The following is a 25,138-nucleotide window of genomic DNA, read 5'->3' as shown; positions in this document are numbered from 1 at the left end:
TTATGAAAAGTCATTGGACGGGCAAGCGTCGACGTAGTGACTTTATATGTGTTGACGGTCGTTCGTCTTCACTCGGTGGAAATCGGAAAACAGTCGACAGTCCACTCCAGCTAAAATTTGTTGTTGAATGAGGAATCCACACCTGACGGGCGCCTGGTTGACAGGTGCGGCTCTCCCGTGTCACTCCGTGCCTCCGGCCAACGAGGCGATGGTAAGAAGCTTTCAGGCGATTCCTTCACCTGCCAAGTCACTGGACAGACAATTAACCATGCAGGTCAAGGAAGAACGAGGATTGGACCGATACGAGATTAGTACAGCTGCGCCCCCGCTTCAGCTGAGCCCCGCTTTGCGCCAAATGAACATATGGCCTAGCAGGTCCTTTTTAAGACAGCTCAGCTCGAGAACCATGATTCGACCAGACTGTCCACCAGCAACTTCTCTTCTCCTGTCCTCGAACTCTATTCACGCTTCCCCACGTGCTTTATACCTGGGATGCTTTAAGAGTAGCGTGTCAAAAGAAGCATAATCTGAAAAGCACGGAGCAAGGCTCAATCTTCATCCGACACGGCAGGCAATTGTCTTGCTGGACCTCAGGAGCCAGGCCGAGTGCTCTCCCGCGGCCCTTCAATTTTTTTAAATTTATGATATATTTATATTCATTGCTTGTTCACTTGCCGCCTCGTTTGGCGTGTCAGTTCTAGCACCACATCACACTGCAACGGCCGCTACTCTGACTTGACCGGTCATTTCACTACTGTTGACCATCCAGACACCTCTTCCTTACAACCACAACACAACAATAAAGAGGACTATCTGCGGATCTCTCCAGCCAGACATCTCGTCACGGCAGGCCCACACAGTGGAGCAAAATCAAGGCGGAACTAAACGAGCACAGCGCGCAATGGCGAACCGCTCCTACTACGATCAGAAGATGAGTACGCTCAGGGACCTGGGAACATCGTGGGAGTCTTGCCGCCGTGTACTTAGCACTGTTACTCTGGCACAGCGCCCACTGCGCCTAGCTGAACTTTGCGTCTTGTCCGGACTGCCGCAGGAGACTCAAGCAAAGGACATTGTGGCCTTGTGCGACTCGTTTCTCACGATCAATGAGAAAGACGACTCCGTTGATGTTGACCTGCCGACTAAGGACTACTTGATCAATGAGGCAAGGGATGAAATCTACCCGTCCGGTGTCACCGGCGCCCATCTCAGCTTGTTCTCCCGATCACTGGAGGCCATGTCCTCCACCTTACGGCGGAATATCTACAGTCTGCACCATCCCGGGGTTTCAGTCGATGAAGACATGCTACTAATACCAGAACCGGATCCGTTAGCGACTATAAGATATTCCTGTGTCCACTGGATCAGCCATTTCTGCGATGCCTACGAAAGTGACGCTTGCCATAAGCACCAGATTGACCCTGATAATGCCAAGTCAGTTGACAACTTTCTTCGAAGTACCACACTCTACTGGCTCGAGGTGTTAAGTCTCATACAAGAAACAGCGTCCGCATTACGCTCGATGTGGAGGCTAGTACTTTTGCTTAGGGTCAGCATCCATTTTGACGCTCTATATCATGTTGCGACTGACCAGGACAGAGAAAGTCATCTGACAGCGACTTATTAGACCTTGTTCGAGACTCATATCGTTTTTTTCTTCAGAACATATCTGCAATCAAGTGTGCTCCACTCCAGGTGTACGCATCAGCCCTTGTATTCAGCCCGGCCGACAGTCTAATCCGCAAGCTATTTGGAAAGGAGGAGCCCAACTGGATAGAAACTAAACCAGATGTGGCAAATCACTGGAGTCCTTGTTTACAGGCTCTAGAGGGTCACGAGGCTGCGGTCTTATCGGTTTCATACTCTCACGACTCGCGCCTTCTAGCCTCAGCATCGGATGACCGTACAGTCAAAATTTGGGATACAGAAACAGGTTCCTTGCAGCATACACTTGAGGGTCACAGTGATTTGGTCAGATCAGTTATATTCTCCCACGATTCCCGGCTTCTTGCCTCAGCATCCGATAGTACAGTCAAAATTTGGGATACAGGAACAGGTTCCTTGCAGCATACACTCGAGGGTCACCGTGACTGGGTCAGATCAGTTATATTCTCCCACGATTCCCAGCTTCTTGCTTCAGCATCCGATGATAGTACAGTCAAGATTTGGGATACAGGAACAGGTTCCTTGCAGCATACACTCGAGGGTCACCGTGACTGGGTCAGATCAGTTATATTCTCCCACGATTCCCAGCTTCTTGCTTCAGCATCCGATGATAGTACAGTCAAGATTTGGGATACAGGAACAGGTTCCTTGCAGCATACACTCGAGGGTCACCGTGACTGGGTCAGATCAGTTATATTCTCCCACGATTCCCGGCTTCTTGCTTCAGCATCAGATGACCGGACAGTCAGGATCTGGGATACAGAAAAAGGTTCCCATAAACACACACTAGAGGGTCACAGTAGTTTGGTCACCTCAGTTTCATTCTCGCATGACTCCCGCCTTCTAGCCTCAGCATCAAATGACCAGACAGTCAGGATCTGGGATATCGAGGCACGCTCCCTTCAACATACATTCGATCTTGACGCTACAATTGAAGCAATGCGGTTTGACAAGGCCACGTCGTACCTGGATACGGATGTCGGCCGTATAAAGATAGGTGCTGGGGGTAAAACTACCAGGGAAACCCCTTCTTCGTCTCAGGCTTTGGATCCAAGTTACGGTCAAGGCCAGCATCCGGAGCGCCATGGGTATGGCTTAAGCAGCGACTTGTCTTGGATTACGTGGAACGGTGATAATGCACTGTGGCTTCCGCCGGGTTTCCAGCCTGTCATTGCAACTGTATCCGTGCCGTCGACGGCATCAGAGGCCTGGACGATTGCGCTCGGTCATAGATCAGGGAGAGTCGTGGCAATCCGGCTTTCAAGTTCAGGACCGTCTGCTGACGCGCAGCTCATCCTCGCGAAGAAGTGCATAGGGTATCTTCGATCAGAAAAGTTCGAAAAGTCGCCCTTACTACTAAAGCCAACTGAAGATCTGGACCGCGATAATCGCAAAGTCGAATCCTATCTCTCTCAGCACAAGTACCTGCAGTATACTGCGACTAACTGGGTGAATCATGCTCGAGATACAGGTACCGATGATTCTCGCTTTTGGGAGCTGGCAGCTGAGATATGCGACCCTCAGACGAAGCGGTTCCAAACTTGGCTACGGGTGTTCTTGCATTATAACAAGCCAAGTGTTCCAACCCCCAAAGAATTCACTAGCAAGCTTAAGGTAGCACTGTATTTCAAGCTGGAGAGGCTCGTTCTGCATCTACTTGGGAAACTCGATTTTCAGAAGCAGGATGCGCCTTGGGAAACACTGGTTCACGAGGCAGCCGTCAATGGCTATGAGTTACTGCTGGATATGCTGGTCAATCAGCCAAATTGGGACTACTCCCTTGTAAACAAAAAGAGTAAAGAAAGACCAACGCCACTTCATGAGGCAGCAAAAAATGGTCACGAGAAAATCATCTCGATATTGCTTGATAGAGGTGCCAAAGTCGATGAGAGGGACGAAAAACGGAGAGTGCCACTCCATGAAGCAGCTGCTGGTGGGCATACTGGGATCGTGTCTCTTCTACTCCATAAAGGCGCCAAAGTCGACGAGATGGACGAGGCAGGGAGAGTGCCACTCCATGAAGCGGCTGCCGGTGGGCGCAACACGGTCATCGAAATTCTACTCGGTAGAGGCGGCTTCAAACCTGCGCAGAAAGATAAGGACGGGAAGAATAAGGCTGGAGCCAAAAATATGAGGACTGCAGCGACAGTATCGCACGGGCACGACTCCGCGTCATTGAATCTGCCAAAAGAATCAGACGATCCGAGGCATCCGTCTCTGCGCGGAGGAGGAGCAGGCATTAATATCAAAGACAAGGAGGGCCGCACTCCACTACACCATGCAGCAAAGGAAGGGCACCTTCCCTCAGTATCGGTCCTTCTGAGCCACGGTGCTTGGGCGGATGTGCCTGACAACGACGAGCGGACGCCGCTCTACTTGGCGGCCATACATGGCCGGCTCGAAGCCGTGCAGAAACTCTTAAGCGAGGACGCCGATTTCAGAAAAACTGATATCGAAGGGCGTGGTATTAGCGCGGTGCTAAAGGAGATCTCTGATGAGAACTTCAGCGAGGAGGTCAAGGAGCAGCTGTCCCAGATCAAGAAATTATTTGAGGGTTTAAGTCGGTCACCTGAACTATATACAGAATCAATATGTGGTAACGAGGCCGTCGACAGCCAATTCAGCTGCGCAATCATTAAATTTGCTTCGGGAATTTTTCAGCGCCAGAGAAAAAACAGCGAACCTAGTATCGACAAAGTTATCAGCGGTCAAGAGGAAATATTTGGCCCCAGAATGGAAGAGAATGATGTGCGGTTTCGATGGTTGCATCTTCCCGTGAACAATGTAAGTTCTACAGGTTCCCATGACACTGACATAACTAACGTTTCCGAATCCTAGATGCGCTGGGTTGAGGCATGCCTAATAGAAAAATTTGAATGTAGTCCATGTATTAACCTACTCTCACAGTTATTAATGCTGCGGTATGAAAAGTTCAAGTCTCCTAAGCGTGACCTAGTGCTCCGAGATGAGCTTTGGATGGAGCGACTTCACAAGGGCACTCAGAAGTCACCGCACGCTCAGTTTATGAGGCCCGTATGCCAAGAAATAGGTAAGCCCATCGATAGAATGTAAACCAACCGGTGTGTAGGGTTGTTCTGACGGTGTGACTACCATAGGCGGAAAGAAAGGGGGCTTCGTGCTTCTGGTATGCCATATGTTCCGCAGTATGCTGTCGAGGCCTCTAAGTCAGCAATAGATGCCGTACGTGCATTGGGAGTACGCGGTCACCTTCCGGGAAATGAACGACTACGCGCAGCAGTTCGCGGATATGCCTTTACATAGCGCCCCTCTGCCGAATGGAAAACACCAGGCGCTCATGAGAGCGTACATGACGCGACCAGACCCGAGTGATAATCAACGAGGTCAGAATAAGTTGGAGCGACGTCCGGTTGATCAGCTACACATTCGCCGTAGCCTTGACCAATATTTCTATCATGCATTGAAGAGCACGAAAGACCGCGATGAAAGCCAGCTCGTCGGACGCATGTTCGACGAGGGCAAATTAATTGGCGAGCCAGTGCTGATGGTCGTGGACCAACTTTGGCTCTGGGTTCTGGAGGATCGTTAGTATCCTTGTACTTCTTAGGTCACACTAACTTGCATCGCTAACACCTGGCATAGATACAGTGATTACAAGCTTCCCAGAGAGGTGGAGCAAAGGGGAGGACAAAGAGCAAGCTTCTTCTGCTCTTGACACAACGGATGTTCTAGAGAATATCACGCAAAGCCGTTCCCAGATTGGGGAGCCCCATCAGTTGGCCGAAATCATTATTTGCAAATGCCTGACATCTTGTCTAGATCCGATTATCAACACGAGCCCCAATCTTCAATTCCTGGAGTTTTACGAAGTTGCAATTGGACAGGTGGCAAGTTCCCACACCCACCTTAGGAGTACCGCATTCGGCACGCTGACGTTCACGCAGACTGACGACGAGGCTCAACGTTTCCGACGCTTCCGTGACCAAGTTGCTAAAGACGAAAGTGTCGGAAGTAATCGGAGAAAGTACGATTCCCTGGACATCCATAAAGACGTGGAATTGCTTGAGAAGATCAAGGACATACGAGATGAGCTCCACACATTAATGGTCCTATTCCTCGATCAAGAAAAGGTCATCAGAGATTTTGAGAAACTCAGAAACCTTGATAACTCGAGGCCAAGGCGCATAGTCAAGCAATATATAGCGGAAATCAAAAGAATGGACAAGCATGCAAATGACACATACAAAGCGGTATGATCTCAGTTTCGTACTGGTAGCTTCCACTGACTCTTCACAGCTTAACCACCTACTGGACCTGAAACAAAAACACGCCAACGTGCAGGAAGCTCGATCCTCACGGAGACAGGCCGATGATACGGCGAGGCAAGGGGATACGCTTATGGTATTCACACTCGTCACCATCATCTTTGTGAGCTCATCCCTTCAGCTACATCATGAACATGTAGATCTAACAATCGGAAGCTACCCCTTTCATTCATGGCGGCATTCTTCGCGATCGACATTGTAGAATTCCCAAAACAGCCTGACGGTTTGCACCTAGATTATGTGTCAAGTATCATGTGTGAGTATTATTTGCTTGAAAAATTCCTGTATTCCACCGAACTCATGGTTTCCAAGTCTCAGTATCTGCCGCCATTGTCTTGCCCTTGGTCATCATCGCCTTTAATGTGAACAAGGTATATATAGTTTCGGGAAGGTTTGCTAAGTGGATCGTCGGAAGAACCCTCTATATGGCCTCCTACATGCACTCCGCGGAGAATAAGGTAGACGGGAAGCAGAAGCCAGCGGCTTCAGCCTCCGGGACTGATCCAAGTGCTGTTGTCCCGTCCAGGGCAGGGGCGACTTCATCGTCCAGGAAAACAAACACGAAGTCACAAAGCCTATCATTGCTTATTATTGCCTACCTCTTTGTTACTCTTCCCGTGCACGAGTTTCGGTTCGCATTTGGCCTGCTAAGAGGTCGCTGGAAGGACGAGTTCTTAGCCACGGCACATCTGCCACAGGAATTGCGACCCATTGTCAGAAACATTGCTCATACTATCGTCATCATCATCCGGCTCGGCGCCTTACCCCTTTCGTTGGCCGTCTTATGTGTCGACATCGTCCTTCTTATTCTACTTTACGGTATTGCGTATCTGCTTTTCCAGGACATGTCAGTTCGCAAACTAGTGGGATTTTTGCGAGGACTATGGACGAGCCAGATACGGGGAGACTCGGAACTTGAAAGCAACAAGGTAGTATGTGCTGAGGATGGATCGCAGCCACAACGAAAATGAGGGCTCAGGCATACTGTTTCAGACAGCGCTGGGGGAGGCCGCTTTAGGTCTAGCTGAATTCTCCACGGCAGGCATAACGACTCGACCTGCTCGACGACTCAGGCACGATCTGACACAATCTTCAAAGATTCTTGGTCCTGACAGTTGACGCCCGAGCACTCCATATCAAGCAGGCAGTAGAATTCAAGCAAATAGATAAGCCTGAAAGGTTTTCCTCTTCCGTCACAGCCGCGTTTGCATGGTCTCACTTGCCTGTCTTATGCGCGTATCTGACGGGCACAAAACGCACCCTGGAGGCAAATGGGCTTATGCACACAACCCATTTTAAGAGGAAGACGGGGTTCTGCGACCAGAAAAGCTACTGAAGACGGGCGCCAATTCAAACCTTCCATCAACCCATGTTCCGGGAGTCGACTTTCGAAGTTTAGCTCACAAACGTGAGTTGGGTGAATTAAAAAGACTGTCATCAAGGTTAGCATATAAACCCAAGATCTGTGTACCTGTATGCTAAATTTTCACTTTTTTTTAGACGGCAACAAATTTCACATCCCGCTAGACCTTTCAGCGGTTCCTGCGATTGAGGAGTTCGTTGGACGAGAAGAAGAACTAAACTGTCTATGGGATTATCTACAACCAGCTAGTTCACAGACACGAAAGGTGGCTGTCCTCCATGGTCTGGGTGGGATTGGCAAAACACAACTAGCAATTCACTTTGCACGAAAACACAAGAATGAATTTACAGCCATATTCTGGCTGAACGGCAAGGACCAATCTGCCTTGGTTTCCTCTTTAAGTTCTTGCCTCTCTCAGATACAAGGACAGCCTATAGAGGATCAGGCAGTCAACGAAGGGGAAGCTGTGCAAAGGGCAAATCAAGTACTACAGTGGCTAGCGAGGCCAGGCAATACTAGATGGCTCATCATCTTTGACAACATTGACCAGTATTCTCTAATCCAAGGCCGTGGTCACTGTGGATACGATGTCTACAAATTCTTTCCAAAGGCTGATCATGGATCTATCATGATCACTTCCCGACTCCAGGGGCTCACTGAACTTGGGAAGTCATTTCCAGTTCAGAACCTTTATACAAAGATGCTACACAGCTATTGTTGCAAAGCAGCGGCTTTTTAGCTAAAGACATTGCACGGATGGGAGCTGAACAAGGTACTGTACTATTAGCTAGATTTGAAGACCATGACTAACGTCAACAGACCTTATAAATCTTTCCAGCTTGCTTGATGGGCTCTCGCTGGCAATTGTCATAGCTGGGGCCTTCGTACGTCAAACAGGAACAACTTTTAGAGAGTATTTGGAGCTCTACCGGACTTCCTGGTTCGACCTGCAGTCTCAGTCGGCACCCACACGCCAGTACCGGCAAGGAAATATTGTACAAACTTGGATTATCACCTATAAAGAGATCCAGGAACGTGATCCCACTGCCGCGAAACTCTTGCTTTTACTCGCATTTTTTGATAACCAGGATATCTGGTATGAACTAATTCAAAAGGGGTTGCACCACTTGAACCCGCCCCAATGGTTTGAGACAGCAGTGTCAAAAAAAGAAAAGTAATTCAAAACTTCAAATCTAATAAGGTTTATATTACTGTATTTAGATTATATTTTCTTACTTAGATGATTTATAATACAGTATTTAAATACAGTATTTTATTAGTTACGTAGATCACTGCTTATTAGAGTAATGATATGCATAAATGGGTTATTTTGGGTTATTTGGGTTGGGTTCGAATTATTTGCTAAACCCATGCCACCCCAAAACCCGCGTGGGCGGATCAGCTAGGCCTGAAAACCCGCCCCAACCCGTGGTTTAACAAGTCTAGCAAATATAATAAATTACATTTAATTTCTTCAGCTGCTATAACCTGGCAAGGAAAAGAGAAAATTTCCCATGAAAATAATAAGTTCTAGCTAGTTTTTTTTTTTTTTTTTTTTTTTTTTTTTTAGCCGACTAAGTATGTCTGGAGCGGCGCCCCTATAGAACACATGTCTAGTATAGAAGCATCTAAATCAACCCTATTAACACAGCCCCCGCAACCGCAGGCAATACACAAGGTGCTGCAGTCCTCATAGCTGCCCACCCATCCGACGTCTCCGTAGCAATCGTCTCTGTTGGTGCGGGCGTATACGCCGTAACTGTCTCAGGGAAATCCCCAACACCACCAGGAAACTGCGGTGCCTCGGTCCCAATTTCTAATATTTCATCTTGCGGGGAATTCCGGTTAATCGGCGCGATTCCGATCATCATACTATTGTAGTCGACGGCAAGGTACAATTGACTCAGCAGTGTACTCCCCAAAGTCCCCGCGAAGAGCGGATCTTCCTCGTATGGAGGCTGGATATAGAAGTAGCAGATCCCTTGACTGGGAATGTTGGAGGGATGCAGGAATGCGGTCCAGGGGATATCGAACGCTGCGGAGCCGATTAAGAAGGTTAGTGTGTGGTTCTCGGTTTTGCGACTGCAAGGGATTTCCGGGGCAGTATAGTATCCGTCGTCTCGGCGGTTGGTTGTTAGGTTGAGCGCATTGTAGATGATCATTGCTGTTTCAAGAGGTACATATGTGGAAACATATCTGGTTTGCAGGTCGAAGAGTGTTTCCTTGAAGGTGGAGTTTATAAGGACTTCTGTGCTAGAGAAATTTGCAGTAGATGGCAGGCCGGCTGCAGGATCGACGTGAATCTGGACGCCATGCACGGGAAGGGTCATGGAAGGAAGGGAGTCCCTGAAGGAAAAGGCGTGGAGAGGCCCAATGAATTTGGCAGCGTTGATGCCGCCGAATAATATACTGCCGGGACTGTGGTTTGGGTGTTGTTCTAGGTCTGGGTCTGCGTCTTGAACAGCATCCCGCCACGCACTGAATGATGGGGTATTGATAAGGCCGCGGTCTACCAGCTGGTAGGGGAAGCTGGTATTGGATGGACCGATCCCGATGGAACTGTCTGCAATACTTCAGTCACAGTTACGTCAGGGCGGGTAGCATGGTAGTACTCACAGCTAGAGACGTTGTCGACCGCGACAAGCCCCAGAGAGATATTGATTGGCTTTGAATCACCCACGCGGAGCGTATCAAAGCCGCTGAAGGAAGTTGGAAGTTCCTGCTGCCAGTCCTCGTCATATGAAGCGAAAGAAGACGAGTTCTGGGGAGCAAACTGTCCATAAAAATCACAATATCGGTAGTCGGAACAGTCTACATTCTGAGAGCCGGGGTACATCACAACAATGCCTGTATCCTGCGCGTCAACCAGCAATGCAACTGGTTGTGGAGGCGTTCCAATCGATACATTGAGCCAGTAGCCGCCCTGTCCAAATTTCTGGTTAGAGAGAGAAATAGTTGATACAGAAAGCGAGGGCGTACCGAGTCTTTCAACGCTGGTGCTGAGATAGTATCCCTCGCTTGAAGCGCTGGAATTGCTGGAGCCGGAGGCGCATGTAATCTCGCAGAGACTACGGCCGGGTCATCTCTTTTAACAACAGGAAGGTATCGTTCTGAAGCAGCAGAGGCAGACAGTAAGACCGTCGTCCAGAGACTGACATAGCACGCGAGTTGGCCCATCTTGTGCAATATTTTCGATAATTGCTGCCTCCCCCTGGACGACGGGGAACACCCTTGGTTCTAAAGCCACAGCTACTGTGCCTGGCCAAGGGCTGGATCTGGTTTGGAGTAAATTTGCCTTGACTAAAGCGGCTAGGAAGCCGGAACTAATTGTGCCCCGGTTGGGCCCTAACATCCCATACGCAACTTCAGTGGTCGAGGGGAAGCCACCGGTGTCGCCCGATGGACCCTTACTGGTACTACCTCTAACCCATTTCGACAGATTATACGCCTGGGCCTTCCAGGCCCATATGACCAAATCAGGGTCACGGAACCGGTGCCAAGCCGGACATGTTCTCATTATGCGGCTCTGTAGTTCATATCCCGAGCATAAATGACCCTTGGGTTCGTTGTAGTCCCTATGATACCCGCTGTACCGGTACTAGGCACGGTTATTACACAGGGGTGGAACGGCTGGTCAGTACGAGGTTTTCCATAGCAGTTGTTAGCCTGACTAAAGTAAGTAGTAAATAGCTGTTAACTTTCTACCTACTTAACTATGTAATGGTCGGCCGAAGTATCCTGTTTACATCTTTCTAGGTATAGCAGGGCATCTTAAGTTCTCTTTTTCTTTTTCTTCTTTTTTCATTAAAAAAAAAGTCTAGTTGATTATTTAGAGATTATCCAGACAGAACAAGTACTAACTATAACATAATTATACTCTGTCCTCTTTGCAAGGTTCACTTCTCCTGTTACAGGTTTAATGGTACCGATTTCTTGTTCTTGCCAATGTTTAGAAGAGTTCGTGAGAACTCCAGCAGACAGGGACCCTCGACAGGGCAAACGGAGCAAGGAGGACAAACTAAGTCGAAGTCTGAAGAAAGTCTCCGAACTTCTGAAGGCCATGTCAGCAGTTCAGACCTTGCGGGTGAACTTGAAATACATCCGGGCCTTCAGGTGACGCACTGAACAAAGCGTCATGCACTGAAGGCAGGACGTAAGACAATTTGAACTGTGTTTTTGACAGCTAATTAACTAGACTATATGAGCTAATGACAAATGAGTTACCAGACATTCAGTGATCAGTTATGCTTGTGATCTTGCCTATGAGTGCATTTATTATAACATTTGTTCGTGCTACTGCCATGTCACACGTCGCGGTGACAGATACTTGTCTACATGTCATATTGAGATGTTTAGCCGTAGTACAATAATGAATAGTGAGCAGGGCCGAACCTTTGGTTTTATTTCTGGTTTGATGGCGCTGGGCCTTCTGGCTTCTCTATACGGCCTGAAGTTGTACTTGTATCTCTTCCACTGGCCACTTTGCATCAAATGCATTATTATCTTCCATCTTGGCCTCAGCGCATGCATCTAAAGCCAGGTCCAAGCTCGGATGGTACGGTAGTGGTTGCATCCACGCCCAATTTGACCATTTTCGTATTAGCGCAATGGCCTCTGTGGGTGAGACCCGAAACCATTCCACATGTCGTTTCAGGCAAGCATCGCAGTTAATCCAGACATTGCGTTGCCTTAACTCGGCATGACATAGTGCCTCTACGAAAGGTGCATTTGGAACGGCCACCGCAGCCCGGGAATCGATAGGATATATAGGCAGCACAACCCTATTGCAATCAAAGGTCCATTCACTAAGACGCTCCCCGACCGTTTTGCTTGTGTACCCTATCTTGACGAGGCCTTTGTTACTCTCGACCTCGTATGCATACACAAAGCCTTTCGTTTGATCTGTCTCCGGCAGAAGATATGGGATCGTGTCGGCCGTATCAATGGGCTTGGTGACAATTTTCAAAGGAGTGTTGTCGTGCTCTTCCGGCCAAAATTGAGCTGGGGACAAAGATTTCGACCGACGTCGTAGTATATTTGAACTCGATGTATCCATATGAACGTTTGGTGTGCTCGCTTGTTGACTATCTCCTTTACCCGATTGGGAGATATTCGAGTCTGCTGCTGGGATACCACTCTTTCTCCGAATATTTGTGATAGTGTCCTTCCATTCCTTTACCTGTTTGGCACCCTGATCAGAAACGTGGTAGAAGCAAAAAGTGTTATGTTGAAGAACCTGGAGGAAGTAATCAAGTTCACTGTCGTCCAAATACGTGTCTGGCTTGACGATCTCCTTTATAGTCCTCTGATAATTCTGGACTTTTTGGCCACCAATCTTCCTCTGACAGCGATTGCCCTTCTTGTTCTTTCCAATGCAACAGTTTGACACTTTATCCCAAAGGATATTCTCGATCTTCTTCGCGACGGACATGACAGGTATGGTTTTATCGTCTCCGGTAGGGAATGTCATGAACCAATCATTAACGCGCTGTTGCTTAAGCACTTTGCTGGCATGTTGATGACAATGTACGATGTTCGCCAGCTCAAAAAGTTGATCCTCAAGATTGGGGGATGACTGGGTGAGAGGTCTGAGCGATTCGATCACTGCGTCCGCAGCCGCAATCTTATCTTCTTTGAGCAAGACTTTGCAGGGCTTTCCGGTAGTCTTTGTACGCGATCCACAATTCGCTCGCTCGCAATTGAGGCGCTTCTTTATATCTAGTACACCTTTGCCAGCCTTCTCTTCGTTTCGTATATGTTGCCCTTGATGCGAGAGTAACGGCAGTGATCCGAGAGCTTCAGAGTTGGCAGGATTCAAGATGGGATGCACATCGTGAAAGCTATCATTTGTAGTCGAGTGTATCGCAAAGGGAACTATTCTTCTACCGTCAATGTTTGCGCTTGACTTCATATTCGCCAGACTAGTACGAAGGTAAGGGTATGGCTAAGTGACCTTACTATTCGGGAGAAATAAGAGCATTAAATATCGTCCTTTGGCGCCTCGAGCTGTTCGAGGTGGAGGGGGTAGAGGAAAAGTAAGGGCTGACGCTCAAAACCCTGTTGATTCTTACCCACCAACCAGTCAAAAACCTGGAACGAAGCCACAGCGCTACGACGGATTCTGGCAATGGGATCGGATGGATAAAAATGTATCTTTTTTAAGCCCTTAAAATCCCTAATAATGGTTGGTCAAACGCATGTAAGACCGTCGGATTGGGTGCAAAACTGGAACAGCGCATTCCCTCGCCAGAGCAGCCTTAGATCTCACATAGTATAGATACTTCAGATCCAATCAATACACATGAGGATGAAAAAAAAAACATACAACAGTAGGGATTCGCATGTGGTCACCCACCATACTACTAACCTACCGGCGTGTGGCTTAAGTACGGCTGAGCGGACGGGAAGCCCTGTTCTCCACACCCTGTGGTCGTATGTACAAAATATTTAGCGAGAATAACAAATATAGTGATGATACGGAAATGAGATACGGAAATGATACGTGACGGCCCAATCCAAATACCAGTGCCCGGGATGAGATTGTAGGAAGCGATGGATGTTGTCCTTAATGGGTGGCTGGTAGGGCCGCCTATCTATACTAGCTTACTATGTAATGACTAAGAAACTCGACTCTTAGGGTCAGGCAGTACTGGAAGGCAGTATGCACTGACACAGCCTGACCTCGGACTCTTGAGGATCTGACCCCTGCATATATTGGTAGTAATCAAGAAACATAAGGCGTTAAATTAGGACAGATGACAAGACGCCAAAACCGTTCGGATTCGTATGTTGAGCCCCTCGGTGATACTATGGACCGCAAGAGTTCTAGAATTATCCTGAAGGATCCGGAGATGGATCTCACATCTCACCTGCATATTTCTATACTTTGTTTCGTTCTTATTTTGCGTGGCAGCGGCGATATATTTAGCGTCAACAAGATAGATGGTCAGTTGTCATATGGTGTCCGATCCTCAGTAGATAATTGTGCAGTCAATATAGTTTCCTTCTGCCCTTTCCCTTCGAGCGTATCTACAACATATCTTACTGCTCAACCAAGCTACAGGGAGCACTCACCAGGGGTTGTCAAGAAGGGTAGCAAACTTCCCTGCACCAATTAATGAATATCAGAGGAATTTCTCTGGCCGTTGTTAATTTCTACTGCATGCCAAAAATGAATCGATTTTTATTACTTAAGGGCTTATTGTAATTACCAGCTGTCTGGCATTAGCTGACTGGTTACAGAGAGTTGCTGCCAAACAAAGAAAGATTAGTGTAGCACACTATAAATATTTAATTTCACCTCCTATACGTTTCTCTATTTCTCTCTCACCAGAAACGTCCTACTAATCCCAGTACCCATAATAGGGTTAATGTAACGGGCGTAGGCAGTATTATTTTCAACTGGCGGTCCTGTATAAACGAGTATCACAAGCTTAGAGAAAGAAACAAAAGATAGAAGCACAGATATATCTTCCTCCTCCCTTTATCAACCTTTCTGACTTCCCGGACCTGTATGCCGACGGATCCCTTTTCCAAATTTATGGGGACGGATCTCCTTTCCTAAGCTTCGAGGCCGCAATTTCCGAAGCTGTACACTGATGTTGCAGAAACCCTATTTAGAACCAGGTTGAGGGCATGGCCGATAACCAAGATCCAGGCCATAGCCTGTGACAAAGAGAACCCCCCTTGATTTACTTGATACTGACAGTCATGACTTTACTTTCCAAAGGCTTTGGAGCAAAGTACAAAACCAAATCCTTGAATATCTAAGTACAAGTAAGTATTATTCTGCTTATAATACAATATATCAAACTAAATACAGGGGCATGATCATGCTTTCTGATAATATAGAGATAATAACCTACTATGACTAGGTTGCAGGGGAAGAGGTATATAAGCCTTTCTAGGGCAAGTCTCTGCATAGCTGGATATGTACTATAGGCAGGTCCTGTACTGAAGATGTGGCAAATAGTAACTAGACAGTTAAGGGTTATCTTATATACTCCTGCCTTAGTAAGTGCCTATCTTAGTACTACAAGCTACAGTATTCTCTGCTACTTATAGTCATAGTAATATAGCCAACCTCCTCAAGGCTATGGTCCTGTTCTATATGTCTTTCAGTAACGGTAATACTCTACTGCTAATAACAGGCAATGCCGTTGCCTTGTTTCTTTATAAACCTGACTAATTCAGCAAAGGCCAGTGTTTATTATTAGGCAAGGATATTAGAGATTTATATTACTTAAAAGGCAAGCATCTATACAAGCCATTAAAGTATCAGAGTAATCAAACAAGATAGTATTTAGCTGTCCAAGTTCGCGACTGGCTATTTATTATCTTATTGTAAGTCCCCTATAAAAACTATAGCTGCCTGGTCTAAATAGTCAAAACAGCTGGAGTATCGCAATCAGCATATGTATTGGTTTAATAATCTACAGCCAGGCCCAGGACGGTAAAGATATCTGGGCCGCCAAATTTTGCAAAATCTCGACTGTGAACTCCAGCACTCTAATCAAGGGCGACTCCTGGCCGACAAGCCTGATTTGCAAACACACTTATTGCCAACATCCCGCAGCTTCTATTCTCTCTGATCTATATTCTCACCAACAGCCTGCTCACCGGCATGGCCCTTGCCGCTGAGTGGAGCTGCTACGCAATACTACGCAGGGGCCTGCGTGTCTTGTGGAATCCTAAGGCTGCCCAACGCCGAAGCTATTCCCTGTCCCTGCCGTACTGCTATGCTATCCTACTCATGACCTTGTCCACAATCTTGCACTGGCTGATATCCCAAAGCATATTTCTTGTCAGTGTTGATGCCTATAATCCGGAGTTGGCACATATTGAGTGTCTTGATATCATGACCTGTAGGTACATACTAGTTGCTATTATTAGTATAATCTCTGTTGGCAGAGCAATGCTGCTGGGTATTGTAGCATTGGCATTTCACCGGCTTGGCTTGCTGATGGTGGTTGCAGGGAGCTGTAGCCTCGGCCTGTCACCTCAACTATGACCTGAATCTGGAATACGAGGTGCGGCAGGTTGATTCCCATCCTCCAGAAGAGGATATGATGTATTCGCCGGTCAAGTGGGGAGCTATTGCTGTCGATGGCGAGGTGGGCCACTGTACGTTTACGTCGGAGGAGGTTGAGATGCCGGAATCTGGGAGGTTTTATCAATGAGCGTGCGCTTCAAGGAGGTCTCATCATGTTACTCCACGTTTATATAATTGAATAAGACCTGGGCAGTGGTTATAGCCAGGGTCAGAATTGATGAGTAGGTTTGTTTCCTGACGCCTACTGTAGCACTATGCCGTTAGCTTTATCAAGGATTCATTTATGTCCAGAACGTCCCCCGGGATGTTTCCGGCCTCACGGCTGCATCGGGGCCGCTCGCTTTGCTTCTGTGATGGATTGTATACGTGCAAGATACGCGACGAAGATACACATAGTCGGCATCAGTCCCCAACTAACATATATTAGACCCTCTTCGAGTTTCATCCTAGCTTCATACTAAGCTCGAGGTATAAATTTATGGCGTGGTTTCGCTCTAGAGCTGCCCACTGTCAACAATTGGGACTCTATGATGGCCTTTAGAGTTAAACCAATGGCTGACAGCTGGGTGAATGCTTTTTCCTTGAGCGTGTGGAAACAATTAAGTGAGTCTATTTCTACGGCAGAGCAAAAATCTGCAGTAGTAAGATGCTTTGATATCACTTGCGGTCTGCCTGCTAGAAAGCTAGCTGAATAGAGGAACAAGCAAGCTCTGGTTGAGCGATACAGCTTGCTTCCTAGGAACGTGGCTGGATGGTGGGGCCGCACCTGGGAGCATACTCATGCCTTGATGAATAGTGCTATCAGTGTGATGGTAATGCTAGTACACTAGGTGCCTGCTGATGCCGCTTGGTCTTCATGCCCCTCGGATGTGGTGGGAGGGACTAGGCCAGATAGGATATGATTGCCCGTCCTTCGTTGGTAGGGGTAAGCGACTTTACATATTCCTCTTTACTGTTCAGTGTTCTCCTTAGTGCTACTAAATCTAGAATGTACACATCTGTGTTAGAACTGTTTGAACCTTCCAGTTCACCGTGTTCTTAACTAAGGCAGAAAGTAGCAGTGGCTTTTTCATACAACGAAATTGCTCGAAGAGTAATGTTAAACCACGACTGAAGTATACATGGTCAGCAAGCTCGGCCACAATTCAAGAAGAGGACAGAGCTTAGGTAGATGTCGGACATACCGAATTACAACCGGGCTGTGTCCCGTCTCCGTGCTGGCATCACCCTTTGCCTCCATAACCATCGCCTCGAGATAGATTACACTCCTCAGCAGCGGCTGCGCTTCGCGCTCGGCAAGATCACACCCAGCGGACGAGATTAAGCAAACATTGGGGATACCCGCCTTCTTAGTGGCGGGCTATAAGCTCAGCCGTGATGTCGAATGCGTCCTTATGACCTGGTGGTAGAAGGCAGATCGCGTCGGCGCCTGTCTCCTGCAGTGTGCTGACCATGGCATCTAGATCGCCGGGTTTGTGTTCAACGATCTGCACGCCATGCTCATCTTTGAGTTCCGCGCATGCGTCTGAGTCTGGGTAGAGGGTTAGGCCTGTGATCTGTTTGATGCCTTTGGAGAAGCTGCGCGACGCGAGGATGGTTTTGGCGATTTGAGACCCCGTTAGACTTTCTATGCTGGTAGTGACGAGGTTGCGGGACATGATGTCTGTGTTGGTTTCGGAGATTGATGACTTGAGTAGGTACAATTAGCTATTATTCTTTAAGAGTGAGGAAAGTGGCTGGCTTTTATCCCAGGCGGTTTCTGGCCCAGTCGGCGCGAGGTCACCGGTCTGTGGTACAGTGCGCATTTATCCAACATGGACGCACATAAGAAAGCCCTCAATCTCTACAAGCAATATGGGCAGTTTGTGTGTGGGACCTTCACTCCCTTGGTATCATAGTCACCCAATAGCGTGACTGGTAAACCATCCGGCCACTTTGCCCTGTCAAATCTCGACTAAAGCGAACCAACATATCTCACGACAGGTATGAGTATATGATGCACACTGGGAGATCAAGTTCGTGTATGGCCGAGGGTGTTGCTGCAAGCTTTATAGTGCCAGCTCGCATGGTTGTACGTCTGAAGAAGTATATGCTTACTTGACTCGTTACTTTGGTCAAATGCTGCAACACCCTTCTCAATAGTAACTGCACCTGTTAAATGTAGATTGCAGCTATTATTCGCCACACAAGGCTTTTTTTGTTCCTAGTACGTGTTACTTCCTGCTCGAGAAAGGCAATACGCTTGAAGGTTGACACCCTGATAGGATATAATATCAGTGTCTCCATGTGTGGGACACTCTTGAACCATTTTCGGGTTGGAGATTCATGCTACTATAAAGCCCATCTATTGGCAGAGGGATTTAAATACTAACAAGCCATTGATGGCTTCCTGAAATGTTCCTGATAAGGTTGGTTCAAAGCATATTTTTTACTTATTATGCATCTGTTGAGACTAGGGGGACCAAGCCTGTCGCTGGGGGCCATACCGCATGAAACAACAGATATTTTCAATGTTTTTTATTGACTAGTAAAGAAAAAATTAGAAAGGGAACAAATGAAGGAAGCCAAGTGATTCCACAGCATTATTTGGGGGTAGTTTAGGTTTTTTATCACTCTAACATTATGCTTCTAAAGAGACCAAAGATTTGATACAAAGTAGCTGCTCTGTATGCTTAATCTTGACATGCTGGAGGATGTAAGACCCACCATTAAGGGCCTGACCTTATATTTATGCGAATAGATCTCTATCCACAAATCATATATAGTCACAAAGCGTCGGATGACCAGCAGATTTCTCAAGTAGCTTCCGCACTCGCCTGGTTTAAACCCCATAGAGCACGCCTGGGCAGAGCTCAAGGAGACCACCCATGAGCTTAGACAGTGGACTATTGAGGCTCTGGTGTGATTACTGTGTTGTCGACCAATGGTTCACCTACTAAGCTCTGGATTTAGGCTGGAAAAAAAGGCCCGGCCTTGAATCAGTCCCCTACTGACCCACATGGGTGAGTGGACACAGCCATCATTATACCTTCGTGCTTATATTCACGCATCACCGGTTACCGAGCAATTCCCAGACTAGGCGTTTTGCAGGCGCCTAGTAGACACTGCCCAGGATGTCTTCCGTTCCAGCACCCCAAGCCACCATAGACAGCCAATCATCGGAACTGTCAATTCGTCACCTCCAACACTCATCCTGGTACACAGGTAAAGCCGACAGCTGCCACCTTTGATGTCATCTCATTTCCATATCAAGTAGATAGTCCTTGACCACGCTTTGACGGCTGATCGAGCAACTGCCGGCAACACAAAATATCGCGACGCATTTCTTACGCTAGTTCATCCATTTCTACCTCTCGTGCAAAGGCGATTCCCATGCTTAGTTAGACGTTTAGACAGTCGTACCCTTGCTGGTGATACCATCGATACTTCCGCGGCCATAACTGATTCTATTCACCTAAGACAGGTATCCTCATGTTTGAAAATGTAAGAGCTGGCATACGACCAATTAATGCAACGGGCCCCGACGCCCATACTGCCAAGGCATGTGCAGCTACCTGTGTTCAGTTGGCGATGTACACGTGTTAATTGATTGTGATGGTGGCTGCATGAGACAACGCCAGCCTCAGGATGTACGAGATCAGCCGCAAACCTTATCAGCTGACGTTTATTCCGGACGGAGATGTCTGACCTTTTTCAAAAGTGAAAGGTGAGCGGCAAATGTGCAGACAAGCCTTGTAAAGTCCAGACATTCGAAAAGACTCATTCTGCATAACGAATTAACTCACTTTCAGAACGTTGCCAGTTAGTTAACAGCTTGCGTGTCGCGAATAAGAACTATCAACCCTGATATCCAGAAAATCTTTAAGAAGCGACAATCCGCCATACGTTGTGAAGAGGTGGTTTTGATAACGACTCACCATCCATTACACATAAAAGGATAGCTGAAAAAAAAGAGAAAAATAGACAGATAACACAAAAAGCGCAGCGGACACCTCCCAAAGAACCAAGTGGATATATCGAGTATTAAAACCCTAGCTGTCAAGCTCTCAGATCAATATCATCAAGCAAGGGGATGGATGACCTTGAAGCTGCCATTCAGAAGGCAGAGAGGGCTGTGAGCAACACCACAGAAGACCATCCCATGTTTGCAAGCAGGTTAACTGAACTGTCTGCCATGCTCTCTATTCAATTCACCCACACGGGAAAGATGGATTGCCTAGAAAGAGCTATTTACCACGCATGCAGAGCAGTTGATATTACCCCAGAAGACCATCCGGACCTTGCAGGCCGGTTGTCTATACTTGCCAACAGTATGTCAGATCGATACGAGCAAACTGGAAAGATGGAAGACCTGGAAGAGGCCATTCAGAAGGCATGGAAAGCAGTTAATGCCACCCCAGAAGATCATTCAATGTTTGCAGGCCGGTTAAATAACCTGGCCATAAACCTCTCGGCCCGATATTCCCTAACGGGAAAGATCAGTGATCTGGAAGACGCTATTCACAAGGCACAAAGAGTGGTCAATATAACCTCAGAGGATCATCCAGATTTTCCCGATCGACTGAATATTCTTGGGGTCCTGCTCTATGACCGGTATAATTATACAGGACGGATAGGTGAACTAGGAGAGGCTATTCAAATGGCACAGAGAGTGGTTGATATAGCCCCGGAGGATCATCCAGATCTTGCAGACTGGTTGATTAATCTTTCCATAAGCCTTTCAGCCAGATACAATCAAACTGGAACGATGGAAGACCTGGAGGAGGCCATTCAGAAGGCACGGAGAGCAGTCAACATCACACCAAAAGACCATCCAGATCTTGCAACCCGGTTAAGTAACCTGGCCATGAACCTCTCAGTCCGGTATGACCGAACGAGAAGAATGGAAGACCTGGAAGAAGCTATTCAGAAGGCTAAGAAAGGAATTGATACCACCCCAGAAGGCCATCCAGATCTCGCGAGCCGGCTATATAACCTGGCTATCATGTTCTCATGCCGACATACTGAAACAGGCAAGATGGATGACCTGGAGAACGCTGTTAGAAATGCGCAGAGAGTTATCGAAATAACTCCAGAAGACCATCCGGACCTTGCAGACCGCCTGATTAACCTCGCCAACAGGCTTTTGGAGAGATATAATCGAATAGGAAGGGTGGAAGATCTTGAAGGGGCCATTCAAAGGACACAGAGAGCAGTTGAAGCCATCCCAGAGGATAATTCAGATCTTGCCAAATATTTAAATAACCTGGCGATCAACCTCTCGGTCCGGTATAACCGAACAGGAAACGTGGAAGACCTGAAAGACGCAATTCAGACTGCAGAGAGAGCTGTGAACATCACATCAGAAAAGCATCCAGATTTCGCTGACCGGCTCAGTAACCTGGCTAACAGGCTCTACGACCGATATAAGCGAACAGGAAAGGTTGAAGACCTAGGAGATGCTATCCAAGAAACGCGACGAGCCATATCGGCCATATCACAAGACCATCCACACCTCGCAGGCCAGTTAAATAACCTGGCCGCCATGCTTTCAGCCCGATATAGGCGAACAGGCAACGTGAATGATCTGGGAGAAGCTATTCAGAAGGCGGAGACAGCTGTGAATATTACCACAGAAGATCATCCACAACTCGCAGGCCAGTTGGATAATCTGGCCGCCATGTTCGCAGCGCGGTATAATCGAACAGGAAACGTGGATGATCTGCGAGAGGCTATTCAGAAGGCAGAGAAAGCTGTGAATATTACCCCAGAAGACCATCCAGAGTTCACCAGGCGGCTGAACAACTTAGGAAGTAGGCTTTCAGATCGATATAAACGAACGGGAAAGCTTGAGGACCTAGAGGAGGCCATTCAGATGGCAGAGCGGAAAGTCAATATAACGCCAGATGGTCATCCCAACCTCACAGGTCTGCTAAGTAACCTGGCCCTCATGCTCTCTGACCGATATAAGGAAACAGGAAAGATAGAAGACCTAGAAGATGCTATTCAAAAAGCGGAGAGAGCTGTGAACATCACTCCAGAAGACCATCCAGATCTTGCAGGTCGGCTGAATAACCTCGCCATTATCCTCTCCGATGGATATGATCGAACAGGAAAGATGCAATACTTAGAAGGGGCTGTTCAGAAAGCACGGAAAGCAGTTGGTATCATTCCACAAGACCATCCAGATCTTGCAGCTTTATTAAATACCCTCGCCAACAAACTCTCAGCCCAGTATGATCGCATGGGAAGGATAGGTGACATGGAAGATGCCATTAATATGGCACAAGAAGCAGTTAATATCACGCCAGAAGACCATCCAGACCTTGCAATATGGTTGAGTAACCTGGCAAATAGGCTCTCAGCCCGATATCAGCGAACAGGAAATGTAGATGACTTGGGAGAGGCTATCCAGAAAGCACGGATAGCAGTAGCCGTCACGCCTGTAGGTCATTCAGACTTCGCAGGTCGGCTAATAAACCTCGCGAATAAGCTGTCGGCACGATATCATCGAACAGGGAAATTGACTGATCTGGAAGAGGCTATCTACGAAACACGGAGAGCAATTGCTCTCACCCCAGAAGACCATCTGGATCTTGCAAACTGGTTAAAGAACTTAGCCAACAACCTCTCAAACCGATATATGCGAACAGGAAAGATACATGACTTGCAAGAGGCAATTGAGACGGCAAGGCAAGCAGTCGATATCACCCCGGAAGACCATCCACAACTCGCAGGGCGGTTAAATACACTGTCTGTCAACCTCTTGGCTTGGTACACTAAAACTGGAAGTATAAAGGACCTAGACGAGGCCGTTCAGAAGGCAGAGAGAGTAGTCGGCATCACCCCAGATGACCATCTCGATCTTGCATGGTGGCTGAACAATCTCGGCAACAGTCTTGCAGTCCGATATGATCGAAAGGGAAGGATAGAAGAACTGGAAGAGGCCATCCAGAACTTACAGCGAGCAGTTGATATCACTCCCGAAAACCATCCAGATCTTGCAGGGCGGTTGAGGAACCTTGCTGACAGGCTCTCCGCCCGATATTATCTGCTGAATGAGCAACAAGATCGACTCGTCGCCATTAAGAACTACGTACGAAGTTACAACTGCCTGAACGCGATACCTTCACACCGAATGGGGTCAGTCTGTCGCGCCATTGAGCTTCTAGCTAACGGTCATGACTACCAAACCGCTGGCTCCTTAGCTGAAAAGGCCCTTCATTTGCTGCCTCTGGTATGTGGCCGCTCATTGAACCGAGATGACCAGCAGCATGCCATCACTCAGACAACTGGCCTTGCTGCAGTAGCTTGTTCACTTCTCCTCAAAACGGCGGGAGACCCCGCAAGTGGAGTAGAGTACCTGGAGCAAGGGCGCGGACTCATTATCGGCTATCTTATTGACAGCCGTAGTGATATTTCAGACCTGGCTGAAAGATATCCAGATGAAGCAAAGGAATTTGACCGGCTGCGGTATAAGGCCTCTGCTCCCATCAGCGTCGACTGTCCTCCTGAACTCAAAATGCAACTATCACAGGAACGTGACGAGGCTGTATCTGACCTAGAAAAGTACTTGCAACATATCCGAACATATTTGCCTGGATTTGAGAGATTTCTTTTGTCTCCTTCGTCTAACGACTTGAAGCTTTGCGCTGCTGATGGTCCAATTGTGATTGTCAATGTTACATCTATCAGCAGCGATGCTCTAATAATCTCAATATCAGATATCAAACATATCCCTCTACCCAACTTTCCTGCGGATAAGGTGAGACAGTACCGCCCATGGAGGTTGACCAAGAGTTCGCCCCGCGACATTGAGGCGGAAATGGAAGGGTGCTTGGGTCAAGATGCCGAGTTTCAGCAATTCTTGAGATTTTTGTGGTCAAATTGTGTTCGTGTAATACTGGATGATCTGGGCTTTCTTCACTGTCCGAGCGATCTAGAGCTTCCCCGAATTTGGTGGATTGGCACGGGGTCGGCCAGCGCTCTTCCATTTCATGCGGCCGGAGATCATCAGAAGGGGTCAACCGAAAATACTTTCAGTTGTGCTGTTTCCTCTTATACCCCATCCATCAAGACATTGCGGTATACTCGAGAGAAGGCAGCCGTTGAGCACAATGCGCAGTCATTGTTGCTAGTAACCATGCCTGAGACGCCAGGACAACCCCCTCTTCCAGGGGTCAGGGCAGAGGCCGAAGCTATCCAGGAAATTGTGGAAAAGCCTCATGTCATGCAGTTGGTAGATCGGCCTAATGGAGAAACGGTTCTTCAGGCACTCAAGACCTGCACTATCGCGCATTTTGCGTGCCATGGGTCGTCCGACTTGAGAGACCCTTCCAACAGTTACCTGGCACTGCAAGGGCCGGGCTCCGCTCCTGATCAACTCACGGTGCAGAAGATCTCGGACTCCCACCTTGGACAGGCGTGGCTTGCCTATCTTTCTGCTTGCTCGACAGCTGAAAACCAAGTGCCTGACTTAGCAGATGAAGTGTTGCATCTAGCGAGCGGCTTTCAGGTAGCAGGATTCAGGCATACAGTGGCATCCATGTGGCCATCCAATGATGACATATGTGTACAGGTGGCGAGCGTTTTCTATCAAGAGCTTCTGATGAAGGGGCGAATACAGGAGGGAAGCCGGGGGGTGGCAGTTGCATTACATAGCGCCGTGGCGCATGTCCGCGCACAAGCCCTGGAACAGCCGTATTTGTGGGCGCAATATATCCACCTCGGTGCATAGTTAAGAGGAAACTGGGTGTCGGATGGGGAAAGCCAAAC

At 47.7% G+C, this 25,138-nt stretch overlaps 9 protein-coding genes across 9 annotated transcripts, besides 1 other annotated feature; 5 read left to right on the top strand and 4 right to left on the bottom strand.

The window, feature by feature from the left end:
• Positions 1-25,138: part of a sequence feature (contig 1.55 1613..492661(-1)) that runs on past both edges of the window.
• Positions 902-2,817, top strand: ANIA_10391 (WD40 repeat domain-containing protein; the record flags this gene model as incomplete). Its single annotated transcript, XM_050612493.1, has 3 exons — positions 902-1,549; positions 1,600-2,627; positions 2,707-2,817. 3 exons carry the CDS (start codon positions 902-904, stop codon positions 2,762-2,764), a joined length of 1,734 nt encoding a protein of 577 aa, XP_050468408.1. The 3' UTR covers positions 2,765-2,817.
• ANIA_10397 (ankyrin repeat domain-containing protein) lies at positions 3,412-4,503 on the top strand (the record flags this gene model as incomplete). The annotated part of the gene is made up of 2 exons (XM_050612492.1): positions 3,412-3,730; positions 3,899-4,503. 2 exons carry the CDS (start codon positions 3,412-3,414, stop codon positions 4,501-4,503), a joined length of 924 nt encoding a protein of 307 aa, XP_050468407.1.
• Positions 7,043-8,605, top strand: ANIA_10398 (uncharacterized protein). Its single transcript, XM_050612491.1, has 4 exons — positions 7,043-7,349; positions 7,470-8,048; positions 8,152-8,449; positions 8,508-8,605. The coding sequence occupies exons 1-4, from the start codon at positions 7,241-7,243 to the stop codon at positions 8,527-8,529; spliced, it is 1,008 nt and encodes a 335-aa protein (XP_050468406.1). The 5' UTR covers positions 7,043-7,240; the 3' UTR covers positions 8,530-8,605.
• On the bottom strand, positions 8,961-10,509 carry ANIA_03321 (uncharacterized protein; the record flags this gene model as incomplete). Its single annotated transcript, XM_655833.1, has 3 exons — positions 8,961-9,895; positions 9,949-10,267; positions 10,312-10,509. 3 exons carry the CDS (start codon positions 10,507-10,509, stop codon positions 8,961-8,963), a joined length of 1,452 nt encoding a protein of 483 aa, XP_660925.1.
• On the bottom strand, positions 11,771-13,243 carry ANIA_03322 (GIY-YIG nuclease family protein; the record flags this gene model as incomplete). Its single annotated transcript, XM_655834.1, has 1 exon — positions 11,771-13,243. The coding sequence occupies one exon, from the start codon at positions 13,241-13,243 to the stop codon at positions 11,771-11,773; it is 1,473 nt and encodes a 490-aa protein (XP_660926.1).
• Positions 14,540-15,254, bottom strand: ANIA_11386 (uncharacterized protein; the record flags this gene model as incomplete). The annotated part of the gene is made up of 4 exons (XM_050612490.1): positions 14,540-14,581; positions 14,663-14,742; positions 15,053-15,098; positions 15,198-15,254. 4 exons carry the CDS (start codon positions 15,252-15,254, stop codon positions 14,540-14,542), a joined length of 225 nt encoding a protein of 74 aa, XP_050468405.1.
• On the top strand, positions 15,956-16,609 carry ANIA_03323 (uncharacterized protein; the record flags this gene model as incomplete). The annotated part of the gene is made up of 3 exons (XM_655835.1): positions 15,956-16,135; positions 16,308-16,455; positions 16,587-16,609. The coding sequence occupies 3 exons, from the start codon at positions 15,956-15,958 to the stop codon at positions 16,607-16,609; spliced, it is 351 nt and encodes a 116-aa protein (XP_660927.1).
• Positions 17,423-18,042, bottom strand: ANIA_03324 (uncharacterized protein; the record flags this gene model as incomplete). Its single annotated transcript, XM_655836.1, has 3 exons — positions 17,423-17,426; positions 17,569-17,744; positions 17,836-18,042. The coding sequence occupies 3 exons, from the start codon at positions 18,040-18,042 to the stop codon at positions 17,423-17,425; spliced, it is 387 nt and encodes a 128-aa protein (XP_660928.1).
• ANIA_03325 (uncharacterized protein) lies at positions 19,383-25,100 on the top strand (the record flags this gene model as incomplete). Its single annotated transcript, XM_655837.1, has 4 exons — positions 19,383-19,386; positions 19,848-19,867; positions 20,176-20,185; positions 20,704-25,100. 4 exons carry the CDS (start codon positions 19,383-19,385, stop codon positions 25,098-25,100), a joined length of 4,431 nt encoding a protein of 1,476 aa, XP_660929.1.

The sequence above is a fragment of the Aspergillus nidulans genome, chromosome VI (genome assembly GCF_000011425.1).
Source record: "Aspergillus nidulans FGSC A4 chromosome VI".
In the NCBI taxonomy this organism is placed as follows: Eukaryota; Fungi; Ascomycota; class Eurotiomycetes; order Eurotiales; family Aspergillaceae; genus Aspergillus; species Aspergillus nidulans.
This window is presented reverse-complemented; position numbering and strand designations above follow the sequence as displayed.

Coding starts and splice junctions, on each gene's coding strand:
- ANIA_10398 (XM_050612491.1), top strand. CDS start 7,241: ATGGGCTTATGCACACAACCCATTTTAAGAGGAAGACGGGGTTCTGCG. Junction 7,350..7,469: donor CATCAACCCATGTTCCGGGA/GTCGACTTTCGA, acceptor ACTTTTTTTTAG/ACGGCAACAAATTTCACATC. Junction 8,450..8,507: donor TATGAACTAATTCAAAAGGG/GTTGCACCACTT, acceptor AAAAAAGAAAAG/TAATTCAAAACTTCAAATCT.